Here is an 18,100-nt window from a genome sequence, read left to right as displayed (position 1 = left end):
CACAGGAGTAAATCCCATTGGTTCTGGGGTTTTGGAGGGGTGGATTTGTGTTTAGGCGGGTAGTGAGGCAGGTTTTAGGACTAAGAGATATAAAGTGAAAACTATTATATGTAACCACATACATGTTGGCTGAACTTAAAGTAATCTTGTTTATTCCTTGTGTTATTAAATAAATAGTTTTGGTTTAACATCACGCTTGATCCTTGGCTGGGATATTACAGACCAGAAGGGTGGGCAGAACAAATACCAAAGCTGGGAACCATATCAATGGTGGCAGCGGTGAAGGGATAGTGTAACAGCAGCAGGTATCCAAAAGCAACCCAGGGCTGTAATCTTTAAAGGCAGAAAGATACAGGAGGTTGTGGCCTCTAAGTGCACCCAGACACTATGTAGCAATCTGAGGAGGAGACTTAAGGCACAGTCTCAGAGCAGTATTGCATTACAGAGTGTCAGGTGGTGGTGCCTAGTAGTGGGATCGTGAGAGACCTGTGCTGGGCCAGTGTGAGAGATCCGTTACGAGACCAGACCCTGACTAGGGGTCTGAGATGCTCTATGTTTTTCATTGACCATGCCCACCTTTCCTTAAGTGGAATAGTTTAAGCATAGAAGGCTGAAAATATGCATCTTGGGCAGGCCAAGTTTGTTTTTTCCAACAGCTAGAGTCATTGCTTAACTAGAAACATATTGTAATCTGTCTGATTCTACATCCAAACTGCAGTTTCAGATTCAACTGTTAATGCACTCAAAATAGAAATAGAGCATAACCTCCAGTTTGAAACACAAAAGGCTGTCTTCACCATCATATGACATTGACCAATAAAAAGGCTTTGAAATTAATAAAAATAAATTTGACACAGATATCTAGGATGAATAATGAGAGAAATATAATTTGCTAGGCTAGATTCTCTGTAGAAACAGTAGTAACACAGAAAAGAAGCAAAGTAAGAAGAACACCAACAAACATACAAAAATGTAATTCTCCATCTTTGGAGATGGCAGGTATTGCCACCACTGACCATATGCTCAGAGGCACATGTTACCAAATTCTTCCAAGCTATACAGGAAGTGGATTGGACTGAAAGACCAATCCAAATGGTGTTTGCATTTTGACAAATTTGTAGGGCAGTCCAACATCTCAGAGAGGAGGTCAGGTCTCCTGCTCCCCTGGTGCATTCACTATAGCTGCCCAATTTCCCTGCTTTTTAAAGTTTGATAGAAATATCTGTTGGCTATAGGTACATTCTTAAACAGCAAGGTTTTTTGCCTATTAGTGAATAAATATACAGGATTATGTGGCATCCAATACTATGATATGAAGCTCCCAATCAAAAATTAATTCAAGCATACCTTCCTTCTTACAAAGCAAATCCTAACCAGTAGCAGTGGCCAGTTGAGCAAACAAGAGAGATGTGAGGGGACTTGCTATTTCTAGCAGATAGGGCCTACTGCTGGTGCTGATTCCTATTGCTTTCTCCTGATGCTATAAGCTCCAGGTTGACTTGAAGAAGATAATTAATGGGATATAGGAAAGAGGTACTAACAGGGAATGGGCAGCAATAGCTCAGCTTTGTAATAAAACCAATTTGAAGTCTCTGTTTGGGGCCTTCAGAAATCTAATCCATGTGTTTCCAGGGCAAACACAACCAAGTCAACAACAACAACAAAAAAACTTCATTGCGTATGGCCATAGGCCTTTGCAAAATACGACATAACACAAATACACATCAAAAGGCTTAAAAGTTTGTACAAATTTAAAACGATTACAAGATGTTATAAGTCTTAATGTGGTTCGCCCGTAATTTCCTAGCAGCAAAGGCGAAGTTGGCTGCTGCAACTGTTGTTTGTTTACTGCTATCGGCCAGTAATTCAACGACCATATCACAGGGGCTTTTCCCTGCGCGCATAAGCAAGCGGATATGATAAGCTAGGAATTTCCTTCTTGGGTCCTCATATAGGCGGCAGAATAGCAAGTAGTGGGTGATGTCCTCTAACCGGTTGCATCCAAAGATGCATCTCCGCTCCTTAACTGGGATGCCCAGGTATCTCCCGTCCAGATAGGCCGAGGGCATCAGTTGGAACCTGAGTTCTGTGAACACCCTGCGCAGATGGGCTTGCGTCAGGACTTCAAAATAAAAGGGTCTAGCATGATTGAGTTTGACTAGGGGGAACCAGGGGGAGAAAGGGGCTACGGCAATTACTGCCCGATCCTGATTCGCGTCGTGATTGAAGACCCAGTTTCTGAGCGCGTGTGGGCTGAGGCTCAGATATTTCCTCAGGGAGAGATTATAGGTCTCTAGTTTTGCTTGAATCATGTGTGCCCATCCCCTGGTCTTATGTTGCTCCGTCCAACAATGTTTGGGTAAGGAGCATTCATCCAACCTAAGTAGTTTCCGCCAGAATCTGAAATGTGCTAGGTCTATTCTTGCTGCGAGGGAGGGTAAGCCAAGCTCCGCTCTCAGATGGGCTGCCGGGACCCCCTGAGGCAAACCCAAGATCTTATTTTGGAGGACTTCCACTGCCTGCTTTACCGACTCCCCCCACAGTTCGGCCCCATAAAGGATTTGGGGTAGGATTTTTGCCACGTAGACTTTAAGCATGGGGTTAATTAGTTGCCCACCTCGGGTATAAAAGAAACTTCTAAGTTGGCCGATTGATCTGGAGCAAGAGAGTTTAGTTGCCACCAGGTGGTGTTTCCATGAAAGTTTCTCGCTGAAATGCACGCCCAGGTATTTGAATGAGTGCGCCTGCTCTAATTTGTGCCCATTCAGAGACCAGGTCGACTTGGGGCTCTTCTTGCCAAAGATCATAATCTTAGATTTGGAATGGTTAATGGTCAGGTTCTGCTCTTTACAGAAATTCCCCAGCCTGGTGAGCATCCTTTTTAGACCGATTTTATTCAGAGAGAGTAAAACCAGATCGTCAGCATAAAGCAGGGACAAGATCTTATGATTCCCAGCCGATGGTGGGAAAAAGGAAGGGGAAGTCAACTCTGGAATAATGTCATTGATATAAAAATTGAATAGAAAGGGGCCCAAAATGCAGCCTTGCTTTACTCCTCTCGTGATCTGGATTGGTCGAGATAGAGTGCCCTGTGGGCCTAACCGTACCTGCAAGGTGTTGACCTGGTGGACAGACTGGATGAGCCAGAGCAGCCTTTTGTCAATATTAGTCTGGCTCAGTTTGCACCACAGTAAGTCCCTATCTATTAGGTCGAAGGCAGCGATGAAATCTATGAAGGCCACAAAAAGGGACTTGTTAGGGCCCATGACAGTCTTTTGCAGTAAGTGGTGTAGGACATACAAGTGATCAACGGTACTCCTACCATTCCTAAACCCGACTTGCTCCTCGTGGAGGATGGAGTGGGTAGAGTCCCATGCAAGAAGCTTATTTAGGAGGTAACGCCCATGTAGTTTGGATGAAACGTCTAAAAGGCTTATAGGTCTGTAGTTTCATGGGTCTGATCCATCTCCTTTTTTAAAAATAGGCACAACAATACTGGAGCGCCATCCTGGCGGAATGTCCCCGGTCAAATTGATGCGTGTAAATAAAATAGCTAAAATAGGAGCCCACCAAGTGGGATCCAACAGATAGACCTCAGGGGGGATCATGTCTTCCCCTGGGGCCTTGCCGGGGCGAAGAGACAGAATTAAATCCCCTATGTCTGAGGCAGTGACGGGCGGCCAGGGAGGGGCAGAAGAAAGGTCACCAAGTGGAGCCGAGAGGGGGGGTGCGGTACTTCCAAAGATGGAATGGAAGTGGGAGACCCAGAATTCGGGGATAATGGGTGGAACTGCCACAAAGTGGTCCTGGAAAGAACCCCACTGGATCAGCTTCCAGAATTTAGGGTCGTTCTTTTCGGATAAGGCCTGGCCTAGGGCCTGCCAGTTATTAACAAAGAAGGCCTTTCCCCCCCCCTTAAGTAATGTTTTGTATTCACTGCGACATAGTCGGGCCATTGCCTCTTCTGAGTCGACACACCTGATTGTTCTAGTTAATCTACGCAGCTCTCTTTTCTTCAACTTACAGTCTCTGTCAAACCAGGACCGGGAGCCGGTGGGGATTTTATCTGTTACAGACATGGACAGAAGCTCAAACACAACCAAGTCAAGAACCTGCATCAGTAGACAATCCTTCAAGGACAGAAATTAGTCCATTACCTGGTAGATTCCTGTTTGTATATATCAATTATATTTTCCACCAACAGGTTCCTTTGAAGACCATACACTCCATGTCTGTCCAGAACTACTTCATGTCTACAAGAGGGACAGCGGAATCGACCTCCTGATGCCACAGTAGTGCCTCCTCTGGTTGGCAGATATGGGTTCGAGGCCTGTTCTTGCCAAGCAATAAACAAAGTTGTAAAGCCAAGCATGCATTATTTCACAATTATTTCTGACAGCTGCTCTCACTGCCACATCACAACGTCCACATCACACAATCTGCTTAAGACATGATCTAATACCTGTGTGCAGTACTCTTGTGATTTCAGGGGATGTGGATCAGGTCATCAAAGCCAAACTTACTTTAAGCACAAGAGAAAATACTGCTCAAAAAGTACACAAAAAGAGAAATAACTGCCAATATCATTTTGTTCAAAGCCTGGCAGCTAATAATATAATGACAACTTATGCTAGAGAGAAATTTGCCATTTTTAGAGGTGTTGGGAAACAACAGGAATGGGTATGTGTGTTAATATCTCTAAAAACTCAAAATAACATTTCAGTTTATATAAATAAAAGGGACATTTACAAATGTAAGAGATCCAAAATCACACATAAAACAAATAACAAAAACTCTGTGTCTAATTAATTCTCATTCTTTCTTTTAAAGAAAATCCTGCTTATTAAATGATTACCCCCTCCCATTTTGTCATATGAAAATATTATAAATATTCACTGGAATTTTAAAAGGTCAAATAAATCTACCTGGAAGATATCGCTGGCACATTTTCTACAGAGGTTGTGCTGGCAGGGAAGGATAACCACCGGCTTAGTAAACATCTCTAAACATATGGGACAAATAAGCTGTTTCTCCAGGTTATCCATAGTTTGCTGCTCTTTGAAAAAAGTCTTGTAATTAAGAGAGGTGCTCATCTCCTAGCGATTCCAAGGACCATAGGCTCAGAATTAGGGTGCTGCCGAGTGGTTTCCGGGTTAGGTCCCTTGAAAGAATTCCAAAGCTTGTGAGATCAAATGTCCTTTGAGGATCTTTCCCTGGAGGACATTGTTTTAACAGAATGAAGGGAGCTGGGTCTATTTTAGAAGCAGAACGTCATTGGTTGCCATACTCACTTTCTCCATATATGCATCTGACACAAGGACAGATTTAGACAGGTGACGGCTCACAGGGGTGAGAGATCAACATTCCTGTGTTCAAGAAGGAAGGGGGAGAAATTGACAGTTGCCACCAACACATGCAGCACTCACTCTTCTAGAAAAACTAAAATGTTAAGCTAACTGAAGAATGCAGCCTGGTTCTTCAGGCTTCATTGCAGCAGGAAAAAGCAAGGGACAATGAAAGATGAATGGAGAAAATAAATCCATATGAAGCTTTTGGCATGATAAAAACAAGTGCTGCCATCATGTTTTATACAGAAGATAACATTCTCAAAATCCCCAATCTAGTGACAGTAACACAATATTACACAAATGTGGGATATGTTTGCGTATATGGGGATAGCTATCTCTACAACAGGAGTGCAACATCAAAGAACGAGGTCTCGGTCATCCACAAATATGTAACAGCACGTTGATAATGTGCAATTATTATACAATGATGTGATCACACTGGAAGATAAAATGGAATAACTAGGATCTGCTGGATTCTCACATAAAGAGGGCTTCTGTGGGTTTCCAGGCTGTTCTATGGGCACAGAGCCACAAGGTCTGTCCAGCCAAGTGAACTAAAAAAGGTGGAGGACTCAGGTGAGACAGCTGCGCCATCATCACCAGGCCTGGGCTAAGCCCTTCCCACCATCTTGCGCCTGAAACAGTATTAGCTATCTCACTGATGGAATTTAATATGTTGTTGTTTATTTTATTATTTGTCTCTTTATTTATTACAAATTAAGATGCCAAACAAACAATCCATTGTCTACAAACACAAATGCCTGTCAAGCCTTATGGTACATTTTATTTCCCTCCAGAAATCATAAGCCATGTGACACTCCCAGCACATGTTATATTTCAACCCATAATTGACGGTTTCATTGGTCTGGTATTTTACACATTTTAATAAGAATTTCATTGTAAAGCACTTTGAATAATAATATTGGGGAAAGTGGTAAGGGAGGAAAAAAGAAAGAAGAAGAAAGTGAAAATAAATTCAGGCACAGCATACACTTAAAGCTCCATTATACCACTTTAGCAGTAATGGCTTCCCCCAAAGTGGCCCTGCAGACTGGAGATTTATTGTGGGGTGTATTCTGCAACATATTCTTCACACAATAATAGTGTATAAGTGGTGGATTTATTCTGCTTTAGTTTGTTCTGCAATGCTGCCCTAATGCTATCACATTATTGCTGTGCAGAGGGGCTAAAACAGGACAAAAATAAACCAGAACATTTATGATATAAAGTTATTGAATTTCCATAGGAAGTTATGGGATATGCACTAACTGGAAATGAAGCTGCCCCCAAAACCTTTGCAGACACAAACAAGATCCCATGTGATCACCCCAATAACATTGTAAACACAAATAATCATGAATGCACAATAAAAAGGACATCTGGAGGAGCCCAAAGAATCCTGGAAACTGTAGTTTGTAAAGGGTGCTGAGAGTTGTTAGGAGACCCCTCACAGAGCTACAATTCCAGCACCCTTAACAACCGACAGTTCCCAGGATTCTTTGGGGGAAGCCATGAGTGTTAAAGTGGTATAAGAATGCTTTAAGTGTATGGTGCAATTATGACCCAGACATGGTTATGTGAACCGGTCGGAAGCAGTAACAGGTGTTGCAGTGGGTGGGAGGTAACTACCACTCTAGAGCAGCAGGATCTGAGGGGGGGGCATGTCCCTAGTAGTGAGTATTGGGAGGGGGAAGCAGTGGTAGCAAGGAGTGGCTATTTCAGCATCTTGCCAGCACATGGCTGGCCTCCAGCGCCCATGCCTGCATAATGCTGACCCAGCTGCCTCTTTCCTCCACTGCTGCCTCACACAGCCCATTAGTATGAGACTCTCTATAGAGGCGGTGGCTTCTTCAAAACTGCTGTGCTGCTGCCACTGGTTCTAAGTATTGATACGTGGGAAACATAATTTGCTGCTTAGCAATATTCAATGTAGAAAAGTGCTGACTGTGGCTATTGCAGAACAGTTTTTTAAAACAGCGTTTTAAAAAATATTACAGTCTAAACCCATCCTTGATTAAAGTATTCAAGAAAATTGTGAAGGCATGCCACTTTTATTGGCTGAGCTGAGGTGATAATTCTTGCTGGGTTCCATGGCCATAATATAATCCCAATAACTAAGTTCCAGCACTGGGCATTGCTGCGTTTCTATCTTACTTATTAGACACATGGATCCTTCAAAACTTGGCACTTGGTGTGAAGTTATTTTTAAAATGACAATTTCCCAGATCATGTCTGGCATGTGAGGCCTAATCTTAGGGCAAAGCCATCTGTGCTGTTATTTGCCAATACTTTATCACACAACTGTACAAGCAGCATGTATCATGTCTGCAAGTTTAAGCCAAATATCTACCACACTTACTGTAGCAAGCTGTTGCTCCTGCCTTCATACTGTGCAACTCCAAATAGATTAGTTTCATTTTATCTGACAATAACATCATTAGAACACTTTAGGGAACTCTGCTAATAAAATATAGTTTGCAATAATCTCATGTTTACATAGTGCTTAGCCTATATAAAAAAAAATGTAAATATACTGCCTTCAAGTCAATTCCGACTTATGGCGACCCTATGAACAGGGTTTTCATGAGGCTGAGAGGCAGCGACTGGCCCAAGATCACCCAGTGAGTTTCATGGCTGTGTGGGGATTCAAACCCTGGTTTCCCAGGTCATAGTCCAACACCTTAACCACTACGCCACTGAAAATAAAAACTCATTATACAGATGTAATGTCTTACAATCTGAATGCGTATTCAGAGATGAAGTGGATGTAGTCTGCAATCCTGTCCACATTGGAGCAAAGTCCCATTGAACTGTGGGGGTTTTGTCTGAGCAGAATTCTACTGTTAATGACAGGTTACTAAGTTTATATCATGCCAGTTTGGAAATTCAAAAGTAAATAATTTTGGTGGCTAAATTCTGCAAGGCATTTACTGTTTTAAACATAATCATAAAATGGTATAATACTTTAGTATTAAGTTAGGGTACTCTGTTTTCTGCAACAAACAATACTCTTAACCTAGAGTAATCAGTCAATAGAGGCTTCCTGCCCCTTACTCTGCCCTATAAAGTTTGTATTTTGTAGGTGAATTTATCCTTTAATAATAGCCAAATTGTCAATTTCTCCTTCAGTTACAGAGGCTGGACTCCAAATGTTCTGAAACTTTTGTTTGCTGTGTACTGGGAATGTTAGTTAACCAGCTCAGCCAAATGGGTAGGAGGGTCTACGGTCACAAGTGCAATACAACATACAACTAGACAAATCCATCAAGGTCTTGTCCATGATAACTAAATGGAGCCATACTTTAGAGGCAGTATACCTTATGTTCTTATGTTCTTATCTTCACTGTGGAAGTATGAGGTCTGCAACCCTTAGACCAATGGTTCCCAACATTTATGAGTACGGCACCCCCTTTGTAAGCTCAAAAGATTTTGTGACCCCCCCATGCTAATTGTAATTTTAGTCTCTGTTAATTGAAAAAAAGTGGTGCATGGCAAAATCACATCTCCAAATATCCTTTTCCATAAAAAGCTCCCTGCAGACAGGGAGGTGTTGCTTTCTTTTCTTAACACAAAGGTTCATCAAATTGGTATCCCCCCCCCATTCTGAAGATGTACAGTCCTGTCTCCCAACACAGTGGGTTACAGTATTGGACTAAGTTCCAGGTTCAAATCCCTACCCAGCCATGAAGCCCACTGGGTGACCTTGGACTAGACACAGTCTCTCAGCCTGACCTATCTCACAGGGTTGGTGTAAGGATAACAACAACAACAACAACAATAGTTGTTGTTATGTGCCTTCAAGTCGATTACGACTTATGGCGACCCTATGAATCAGCGACCTCCAAGAGCATCTGTCATGAACCACCCTGTTCAGATCTTGTTAAGTTCCGGTCTGTGGCTTCCTTTATGGAATCAATCCATCTCTTGTTTGGCCTTCCTCTTTTTCTACTCCCCTCTGTTTTTCCCAGCATTATGGTCTTTTCTAGTGAATCATGTCTTCTGATTATGTGTTCAAAGTATGATAACTTCAGTTTCATCGTTTTAGCTTCTAGTGATAGTTCTGGTTTAATTTGTTCTAACACCCAATCATTTGTCTTTTTCGCGGTCCATGGTATGAGCAAAGCTCTCTTATCCACTTTTTCCACTGTCCAACTTTCACATCCATACATAGAGATCAGAAATACCATGCTCTGAATGATCCTGACTTTAGTGTTCAGAGATACATCTTTGCATTTGAGGACCTTTTCTAGTTCTCTCACAGCTGCCCTCCCCAGTCTATCCTAGCCTTCTGATTTCTTGACTATTGTCTCCATTTTGGTTAATGACTGTGCCAAGGTATTCATAGTTCTTGACAAGTTCATGTCCTCATTATCAACTTTAAAGTTACATAAATCTTCTGTTGTCATTACTTTAGTCTTTTTGACATTCAGCTGTAGTCCTGCTTTTGTGCTTTCCTCTTTTACGTTCATCAGCATTTGCTTCAAATCATTACTGGTTTCTGCTAAGAATATGGTATCGTCTGCATATCTTAAATTATTGATATTTCTCCCTCCAATTTTCACACTTCCTTCATCTTGGTCCAACCCTGCTTTTCATATGATATGTTCAGCGTATAGATTAAATAAATAGGGTGATAAAATACACCCCTGTCTCACACCCTTTCCGATGGGGAACCAACCAGTTTCTCTATATTCTGTCCTTACAGTAGCCTCTTGTCCAGGGTATAGGTTGCGCATCAGGACAGTTAGATGCTGTGGCACCCCCATTGCTTTTAAAGCATTCCATAGTTTTTCATGATCTACACAGTCAAAGGCTTTGCTGTAATCTATAAAGCACAGGGTGATTTCCTTCTGAAATTCCTTGGTCTGTTGCATTATCCAACATATGTTTGCGATATGATCTCTGGTACCTCTTCCCTTTCTAAATCCAGCTTGGACATCTGGCATTTCTTACTCCATGTATGGTAAGAGCCTTTGTTGTAGAATCTTGAGCGTTACTTTACTTGCATGGGATATTAAGGCAATAGTTTGATAATTACTACATTCCCTGAGATCCCCTTTCTTTGGAATTGGGATGTATATGGAACCCTTCCAGTCTGTGGGCCATTGTTTAGTTTTCCATATTTCTTGATAAATTTTTGTCAAAATTTGGACAGATTCAGTCCCAGTAGCTTGTAACAACTCTATTGGTATGCCATCGGTTCCTGGTGATTTGTTTCTTCCAAGTATTTTAAGATCAGCCTTCACCTCACATTCTAAAATTTATGGTTCTCCATCATATGGTTCCTCCATGAATGAATCTGTCATCCTGGCAACTCTTTTATAGAGTTCTTCAGTGTATTGCTTCCATCTTCCTTTTATTTCATCTCGGTCAGTCAGTGTGTTCCCCTGTTGTTTATTCAACATCCCTACCCTTGGTTTAAATTTCCATTTAATTTCTCCAATCTTTTGGAATAGGGCTCTTGTTCTACCCTTTTTGTTGTCCTCTTCTATTTCTATACAATAACCATTGTAAATAGTTCTCTTTGTCCCTATGTAGTAGTCGCTGTATTGTTGCATTTAGGGTTCTGTGTTCCTATCTCCTTTTGCGTTTGCTTTCCTTCTCTGTTTAACCATTTTAAGAGTTTCATCAGTCATCCATTATCATTATCATCATCATCATCATCATCGTCATTATTATTATTATTATTATTATTATTATTATTAATTACATTTGTATACCGCCCCATAGCTGAAGCTCTCTGGGCGGTTTACAACAATCCATTGAGATCTTTCTCTCTTTTTAACTAGAGGCAGAGCCCGGAAAGGTTACTTTTTTGAACAACTCCCATCAGCCCCGGCCAGCATGGCCACTGGATTGGGCTGATGGGAGTTGTAGTTCAAAAAAGTAACTTTTTGCAAGCTCTGACTAGAGGTATTGTCTTTTTGCATTCTTCCCTGACAATGTCTCTGACTTCACTCCATAGTTCTTCTGGTTCTCTGTCAACTCTTCTTCTGGGATGTTATTTAAATTGTATTTTGGCACTATGATTGCTTTGTTGTTGTTCTTTAGCTTTACTCTGATTTTCGATATGACCAATTCATGATCTGTACCACAGTCTGCTCCTGGTCTTGTTTTCACAGAAAGTATGGAACTTCTTCATCTTCTGCTACCAATTATATAATCAATATAATAATAACAACAATAACAATTACAACAACAACAACAACAACAACAACAATAATAATAAATGAAACAGCAATGTGGTAGTGGTGGGGATGCTAGATTGTGAAGACAAAAGGGTGGATAGACTGAGAGAGGGGGTTAGCGCTTTCATCTCTGTACCTCACTGTCTTTCCTCTTTATGACTTCCTAGTACTTTTGATTTTCAGTCTTGCCTTTTCCTGAGTCATCCTAAATTCGCTGAGCCTTCTTCTTTAGTCTTTCTTATGTTTTCTACTGTGATTTTGTTCTTATGTTCAGTTCTGAAGTGGTAGAAATGGAGTGAACTACTTCAGATGGTGTATGGCAAAATCACATCTCCAAATGTCCCTTTCCATTAAAAGCCCACTGCAGAAAGAAACCCAGAATCATGAGATGCATTAGAAACTCCTTGATGTGCTAATCTTCTATTTGCAGGGAGGTGTTGCTTTCTTTTTTTAATATAAGGGTCCTATCAAATTGGTATCCCCCTCCCCACCCTCACACATAGTCTGAAGATGTACAGTCCTGTCTCCCAACACCAGTGGTTGCGGACCAGCTCCAGACACTCTTGGATGAGACCGATTATCTGGATCCATTTCAATCGGGTTTCAGGCCCGGTTTTGGCACGGAGACAGCCTTGGTCGCCCTGTATGATGACTTATGCCGGGAGAAAGACAGGGGGAGTGTAACTCTGTTGATTCTCCTCGATCTCTCAGCGGCTTTTGATACCATCGACCATGGTATTCTTCTGGGAAGACTTGCAGATTTGGGAGTTGGAGGTACTGCTTGGCGGTGGTTCTGCTCCTATTTGGCGGGTCGTCTCCAGAAGGTAGTGCTTGGGGAGCATTGCTTGGCACCCTGGGTTCTCCAACATGGAGTTCCACAGGGGTCAGTTCTGTCCCCCATGCTCTTTAACATCTACATGAAGCTGCTGGGTGCTGTCATCAGGAGTTTTGGAGTGCATTGTCACCAGTATGCTGATGACACGCAGCTCTACTTCTCCTTTTCATCTTCATCAGGTGAGGCTGTCAATGTGCTGAACCAGTGCCTGGCTGCGATAATGGACTGGATGAGAGCGAACAAATTGAAGCTCAATCCAGACAAGACTGAGATGCTGTTAGTAGGTGGTTCCTCTGACTGGATGGTGGATGTACAACCTGTTCTGGATGGGGTTGCACTCCCCCTGAAGAGCAGGTTCGTAGTCTGGGAGTTCTTCTAGATCCATCCCTGTCACTTGAGGCTCAGGTAGCCTTGGTGGCATGGAGTGCGTTCTACCAGCTTCGGTTGGTGGCCCAGCTACGCCACTATCTGGACAGGGAAAACCTTGCTTCAGTTGTCCATGCTCTGGTAACCTCTAAATTAGACTACTGCAATGCACTCTATGTGGGGCTGCCCTTGAAGACAGTTCGGAAACTGCAGTTTGTGCAAAATTCGGCAGCCAGACTGATAACTGGGACCAGGCGGTCCGAACATATAACACCGATTCTGGCCCGCCTGCACTGGTTGCCTATATGTTTCCGGGCTCAATTCAAGGTGCTGGTTTTAACCTATAAAGCCTTGTATGGCATGGGACCACAATACCTGATGGAACGCCTCTCCCGATATGAACCTACCTGCACACTGCGCTCAACATCGAAGGCCCTCCTCCGGGTGCCTACTCAGAAGGAAGCCCGGAAGGTGACAACAAGAAAAAGGGCCTTCTCAGTGGTGGCCCCCGAACTATGGAATATTCTTCCTGATGAGATACGCCTGGCGCCAACATTATTATCCTTTCGGCGTCAGATAAAAACCTTCCTCTGCTCCCAGGCATTTTCAGCATTTTAGTAGTATTTAATATGCATTTTAGCGTGTGTTTAATTATGTTTTAATTCTTGTTATTTTTAACTTATTTTTAAACTGCTTAATATGAGGTTTTAATTGTATGTCAGATGTTTTTTACCTGTTGTAAACCGCCCAGAGTGCTTCGGCTATGGGGCGGTATATAAATTGAATTAATAAAATAAATAAATAATAAATAAATAGTGTTGGACTAAGTTCCAGGTTCAAATCCCCACCCAGCCATGAAGCTGACTGGGTGACCTTGGACTAGACAGCCTGACCTATCTCTGCAATAATAATTAAATAAATGAATACATTTCTTGATTCAGAAGCATGTTCTTTCTAGAATCATTGGCTTTAGCCATAAATAATTCGGTTGTTCTATTAGTAACCAAATATTCATGGTTTTAATTGACTGTCAGCATAATTCACTCCAATGGTGATTACTTCTGGGTAAGTCTAGAGATTTATTTAGCAGGCTGATAATAGCACAGTGTTAGTGTAAAAACACTTCACTTCTGGCTACTAGGTCCAAATTACAGATTATAGTTGTGTGTATTGTTCTTTGAAAATTAGCTCGGGGACACGCCCAGAAAAGGTTATGTCTACTTATGAGGATGTAATCAAAATGGCCACTACGAGGGTTGTGCATGGACCCCTGATCTGATTTGTGGCTCCGACTTGTAAATACAGATCAGGCCCAATCTGGTCTGGACAGATCTGGATCCGGTCTGACCTGATTCGGATCCCAATCTGGATATTACAAATTTCCAGATATCCCACTGACTTACACTGCAAAACCACAACTGCCATAATTTTGTTTTATGTCCTAGAGATCTGACATTTGGATACATGGAAGCTGCTATATAGGGGATTACACCTGCCAAGTTGCAGATAGATAGCTCCAGGGGTTTTCATGCTAGCCACCTTTAAATTTTAAAATGGTTTAAGATTAAAATGCACATAGCTTTGTTTTCACACAGGGAATTCAGTGACATGGTAGCCCCTACAGAGGAAATTAATCCTGCCATATTTCAGGTGGGTAGCTCCAGAGTTTTTTATGCTAGCTATGTTTAAAGTTTGCTTTTCCAAGGAAAGGTTTTTTAAAAGGTTCTTTGTGATTATATGTTTGTTCTGTTGGAAGTGGGGCAAGAGCAACTCCTGTTTTGTTCTTTTGTTTATGTTCCAGAAGGGAGATAGAGTTAGGGTCCTCCAGATGGCTAGGCTTGACTACCTTTACCTGAGATGCTCTGACTGACTTCCTTCCATTGTTAGACCGATACGTCTTAAGGGAAGTTTACCTGCCCCTCCTCCTTCCGCCCTTTCCTCTCTTCTCTTCTCCACTGTCCGAGAGAGAGAGGAGACACCTTTATCTCTGCCCTCTCCTAGCCATGAGGGCAACTCCCAAGCCTGGGTGCTGCGCCTCCAACTTAGTTAGTTAGTTAGAACTAGGTATGCCTTTCTATCTGTTATGTATTTCTATAAATAAAGTAGCTTTTCTTATTTTACTAAGTCTTAAGTCTCAGTGATCTCAATGCAGGGTAAATGCCTGCTTTCTTAGGTAAACTCACACACTGGCACGCATGCATTTCAGACCGCTGTTTTTCTCTGCTTAACAAATATACAAATTTACACGACATGTTCAATATCCAAGGTTCAATGGATCTTTCAAAGGCTCATTTACTAGTGTTAATTGTGTTTCCAAAAAATCAGTAATATTCTTCAGAATGCTTTTGGAGGATGTGTCTACTGGAAACCCAATCACCACTAAAGAAGCCACAAATGATGACCAGTGTACAACAACTTTAGCAGCATTGAGCACAGTACAGTTAGTTAACTGCAGTAGCATAAAGAGACTAAGAAAACTAACAGTATGGTTCACACATCATCCTACAGACCAAGAAACCCCTTGCCTCTGTACATTGGACTCATGCTACACAATCACGATGAAGGGGAAAACCTGGTTGATAAAATATGTCACCTTGGAATAAGTATATCATATAAGAGAGTGAAACAAGTATTAGAGTGTCTAATGGTGTGAGTGAACACTACAACCAACTAGGGGGAACTGTTTGTCCATTGAATGTGATTCATGTATGCTGCTATTCCTGGGGGGACTCTCCAGGATGCAGTCTTATTATTATTTTTTTCAGGCAGCCCTCTCAGATGGGGAAAATCCAGCTAGGTCTGCAGTCACTACAGCCAGGCCTAGTGCAAGTGGACATCCAGGTTGGGCCCTGGCCTGGTAGGAGGGTGGAGCTCCCACTCCACTGTAGTGTTGGGTCATGCAACCCAACAGCATTGTGGATTGCAGAGCAGGAGCTCCCAGGCACTCCCTGATACAGGCAGTTTGGCCCCCACCTCACCTACCTGTCGCATTAGCGCATCATGTGCTCCATGTGCATGCCTGCCATCACCCAAGATGGCAGTAGGGGTGTCCCTAAGGGGTTGATGTCCCTGGTGCCATCTTGGGTGATATCAGGCGTGCATGTTCGCTGAGGCGGAAAGCAGGTGGGGCAGGTGGGCGGGCCTATTTAAGTGCCACACCATTTGTATCAGGAGGGGGTGTTGGGGTGTATGGTGCTGCAGGCCTGGGGCAGGCTAGTAACCAAGGGCCTAGCCACACCTGGCATTGGCCCTGACTACAGTCAATCAGCAGTCAGTATGATCTCCTTGCATGCTAATTGTCTCCCACTGCTGTTATGGGGAGGAGAGACACAGAGGAAAGTGAGAGTCTGGAGGAGTTAAGAGAGCAAAGTTTACAGAGAAGAGGAGGAACAGCCAAGCTCAGGTTGTACTTTCTAGGCATTTCTGCACTCTGCTGAAATATATATCTACCAAAAACTCTTAACAGGGAGAATATAACAAGATGTGTTTCTGGTACTGTGGGTGACTGACTGGAAGTTCTAGAAGCTATCATTGTTTTCTTGCTGAACCCCAAAAGGTCATACCCCCATCCTGCATTCACCACTCAACAGAAGTCAATATAAAGTAAGCAGCTTTTTATCGTATACTCTTAGAAAGGGGCATGGCTGCAAGGAGGAGTGGCAAGCCTCACGACGGGACCCTGCACTTCTAAATTTGCCATGACACTACTGACCATAGTACATCCTCCAGTACATCTTGGACATCTTCCATGGTTCCAGCATATCCCTCATATTACACTCACCGGAAATAAGGCTGTGATAATCACTCTCAACCTAGGAATTCCAAAAGATAACAGCGGAATATCTCCTGAAATGCCAAAATGGCCATGTGTTACAAATAGTAAATTACACCATTGAAGATAAACATGTCTATCCTTCCCGAGAAATTAAAGACTGGTTAGTCTTCAGAACGCCATGGTGAAATCATCTCATGGGCAGCCTTCAATTCCCGTAAGGGGAGTTCTGAAGTTCACAAAGTAAAATCACATCACTTCCGCTTCCACTACTAAGAGAGGAAATTAATTCTCCATCTATAGTTCACCATACCATGAACATTATAATTACCATTCTTAAAAAGATTAATCCAAGACAGACACCAGTTATAACGGCAGACCAGCTGGTATATGCCATTGCTAAACATATTCAGTAGATGTATCCCGAAACATATGGGGAAGAAAAACTATTCTTCATGCTAGGGAGCCTGCACATAGAAAGGGCTGTAATTTCTATTATTGGTACATGGTGAGAAGTTAGTGGCTGGACTGACAACTTAGCAGAAGCTGGAATTACAACATCAGGAAGAGCAGACAGCATTCTGAAGTCACTGCATGTAAAAAGAAGTAGGTACGCACATTAGGTTAGCATTGCAGCCTTTCATATTCTTCCAGTAGAAGCCTACAACAATAAAGATAACCAGGCAGAAAGCTTCCTAGAGTCAGATGAAAGAAGGCAACAGGAATCAGGTCAATTCAAATTCTAGAAAATTACTATAGAGCTAGAAGCTTTACTTCTAGTATTTATCTGAAGCATATGCCAAGGTAATTTTTCAGATCTCATTGCCACGTTCCTTGGATGTTCTGTATCACATGAACGATGTGTCCATCTTCATACACAGCTTTCAACAGCTTCCAGATCTTCACCCTGATGTGTACAGTGAATTTGAAAAACTTCACAAGCAGGAAGACAACAAGGAATTTCTCATGCATGGCTCATGATCAATTTCACAAGCAAAACAACAAACTGGTAAAAACAGATGGCACAACACTGACACTTCTCAGTATTGAAAGTGCATTGCTGAGGTGGATGACTGGAGGTCCAGAAATAGCATGCATGATCTCCGAATTTGAAGAAGTCACTTACTTGGATCATGATGTTAACTTTGCTGGAAATAAACACCATGAAGATAGCAGTTCTTTTGCAAAATGCTTTCAGAAACATGTAGTTGATTTCATAAAGGTGTTTCAAGAAGATGGTAACCCTTCTGAAGATAAAGAACTTACTACCATCAACAGCAATAGAACAGTTATGAATGAAGCATCACACAAATCTGTCATGGATTCTTACAAGAAAGGACAAGACCAGTATGCAGCATACATCAATTATAGTTTGATATTATCAATTCACAATGTTATTAAACAGAATAATCCAGAGTAATTATGTGAGGGTGGGCAGGATATAAATAAAATAAATAAATACTAATCAGCCCTCAGAAAGTTACACTGAAGTCCAAAGATAAAAAAACAGCAGACTTCAGAAAGGATAGCAGCCTGTTTTGTAAATTGTATGTTGCCAGTCAAATGAGACATGGAGATGTTAAAGAATGCT

The 18,100-nt window shown here is 42.1% G+C and overlaps 1 protein-coding gene across 4 annotated transcripts in view; it reads right to left on the bottom strand.

Annotated features, from left to right (window-relative positions):
* Positions 1-5,245, bottom strand: part of TRIM55 (tripartite motif containing 55) — a 57,311-nt gene extending 52,066 nt beyond the window's left edge. For 3 of the 4 annotated variants that reach the window (XM_061600302.1, XM_061600321.1, XM_061600310.1), the window contains exons 1-2: positions 4,926-5,245; positions 4,158-4,330 (exon numbers count right to left, since the gene is read on the bottom strand). In XM_061600302.1, the coding sequence (XP_061456286.1) occupies positions 4,158-4,330; positions 4,926-5,093 (341 nt within the window). In that variant the 5' untranslated portion in view covers positions 5,094-5,245. Of the gene's footprint in view, positions 1-4,157; positions 4,336-4,925 lie in introns of all 4 variants that reach the window. The other variant, XM_061600314.1, reaches the window with a different exon arrangement.
* Positions 5,246-18,100: the final 12,855 nt, after the last annotated feature.

The sequence above is a fragment of the Rhineura floridana genome, chromosome 1 (genome assembly GCF_030035675.1).
Source record: "Rhineura floridana isolate rRhiFlo1 chromosome 1, rRhiFlo1.hap2, whole genome shotgun sequence".
NCBI lineage: Eukaryota > Metazoa > Chordata > Lepidosauria > Squamata > Rhineuridae > Rhineura > Rhineura floridana.
This window is presented reverse-complemented; position numbering and strand designations above follow the sequence as displayed.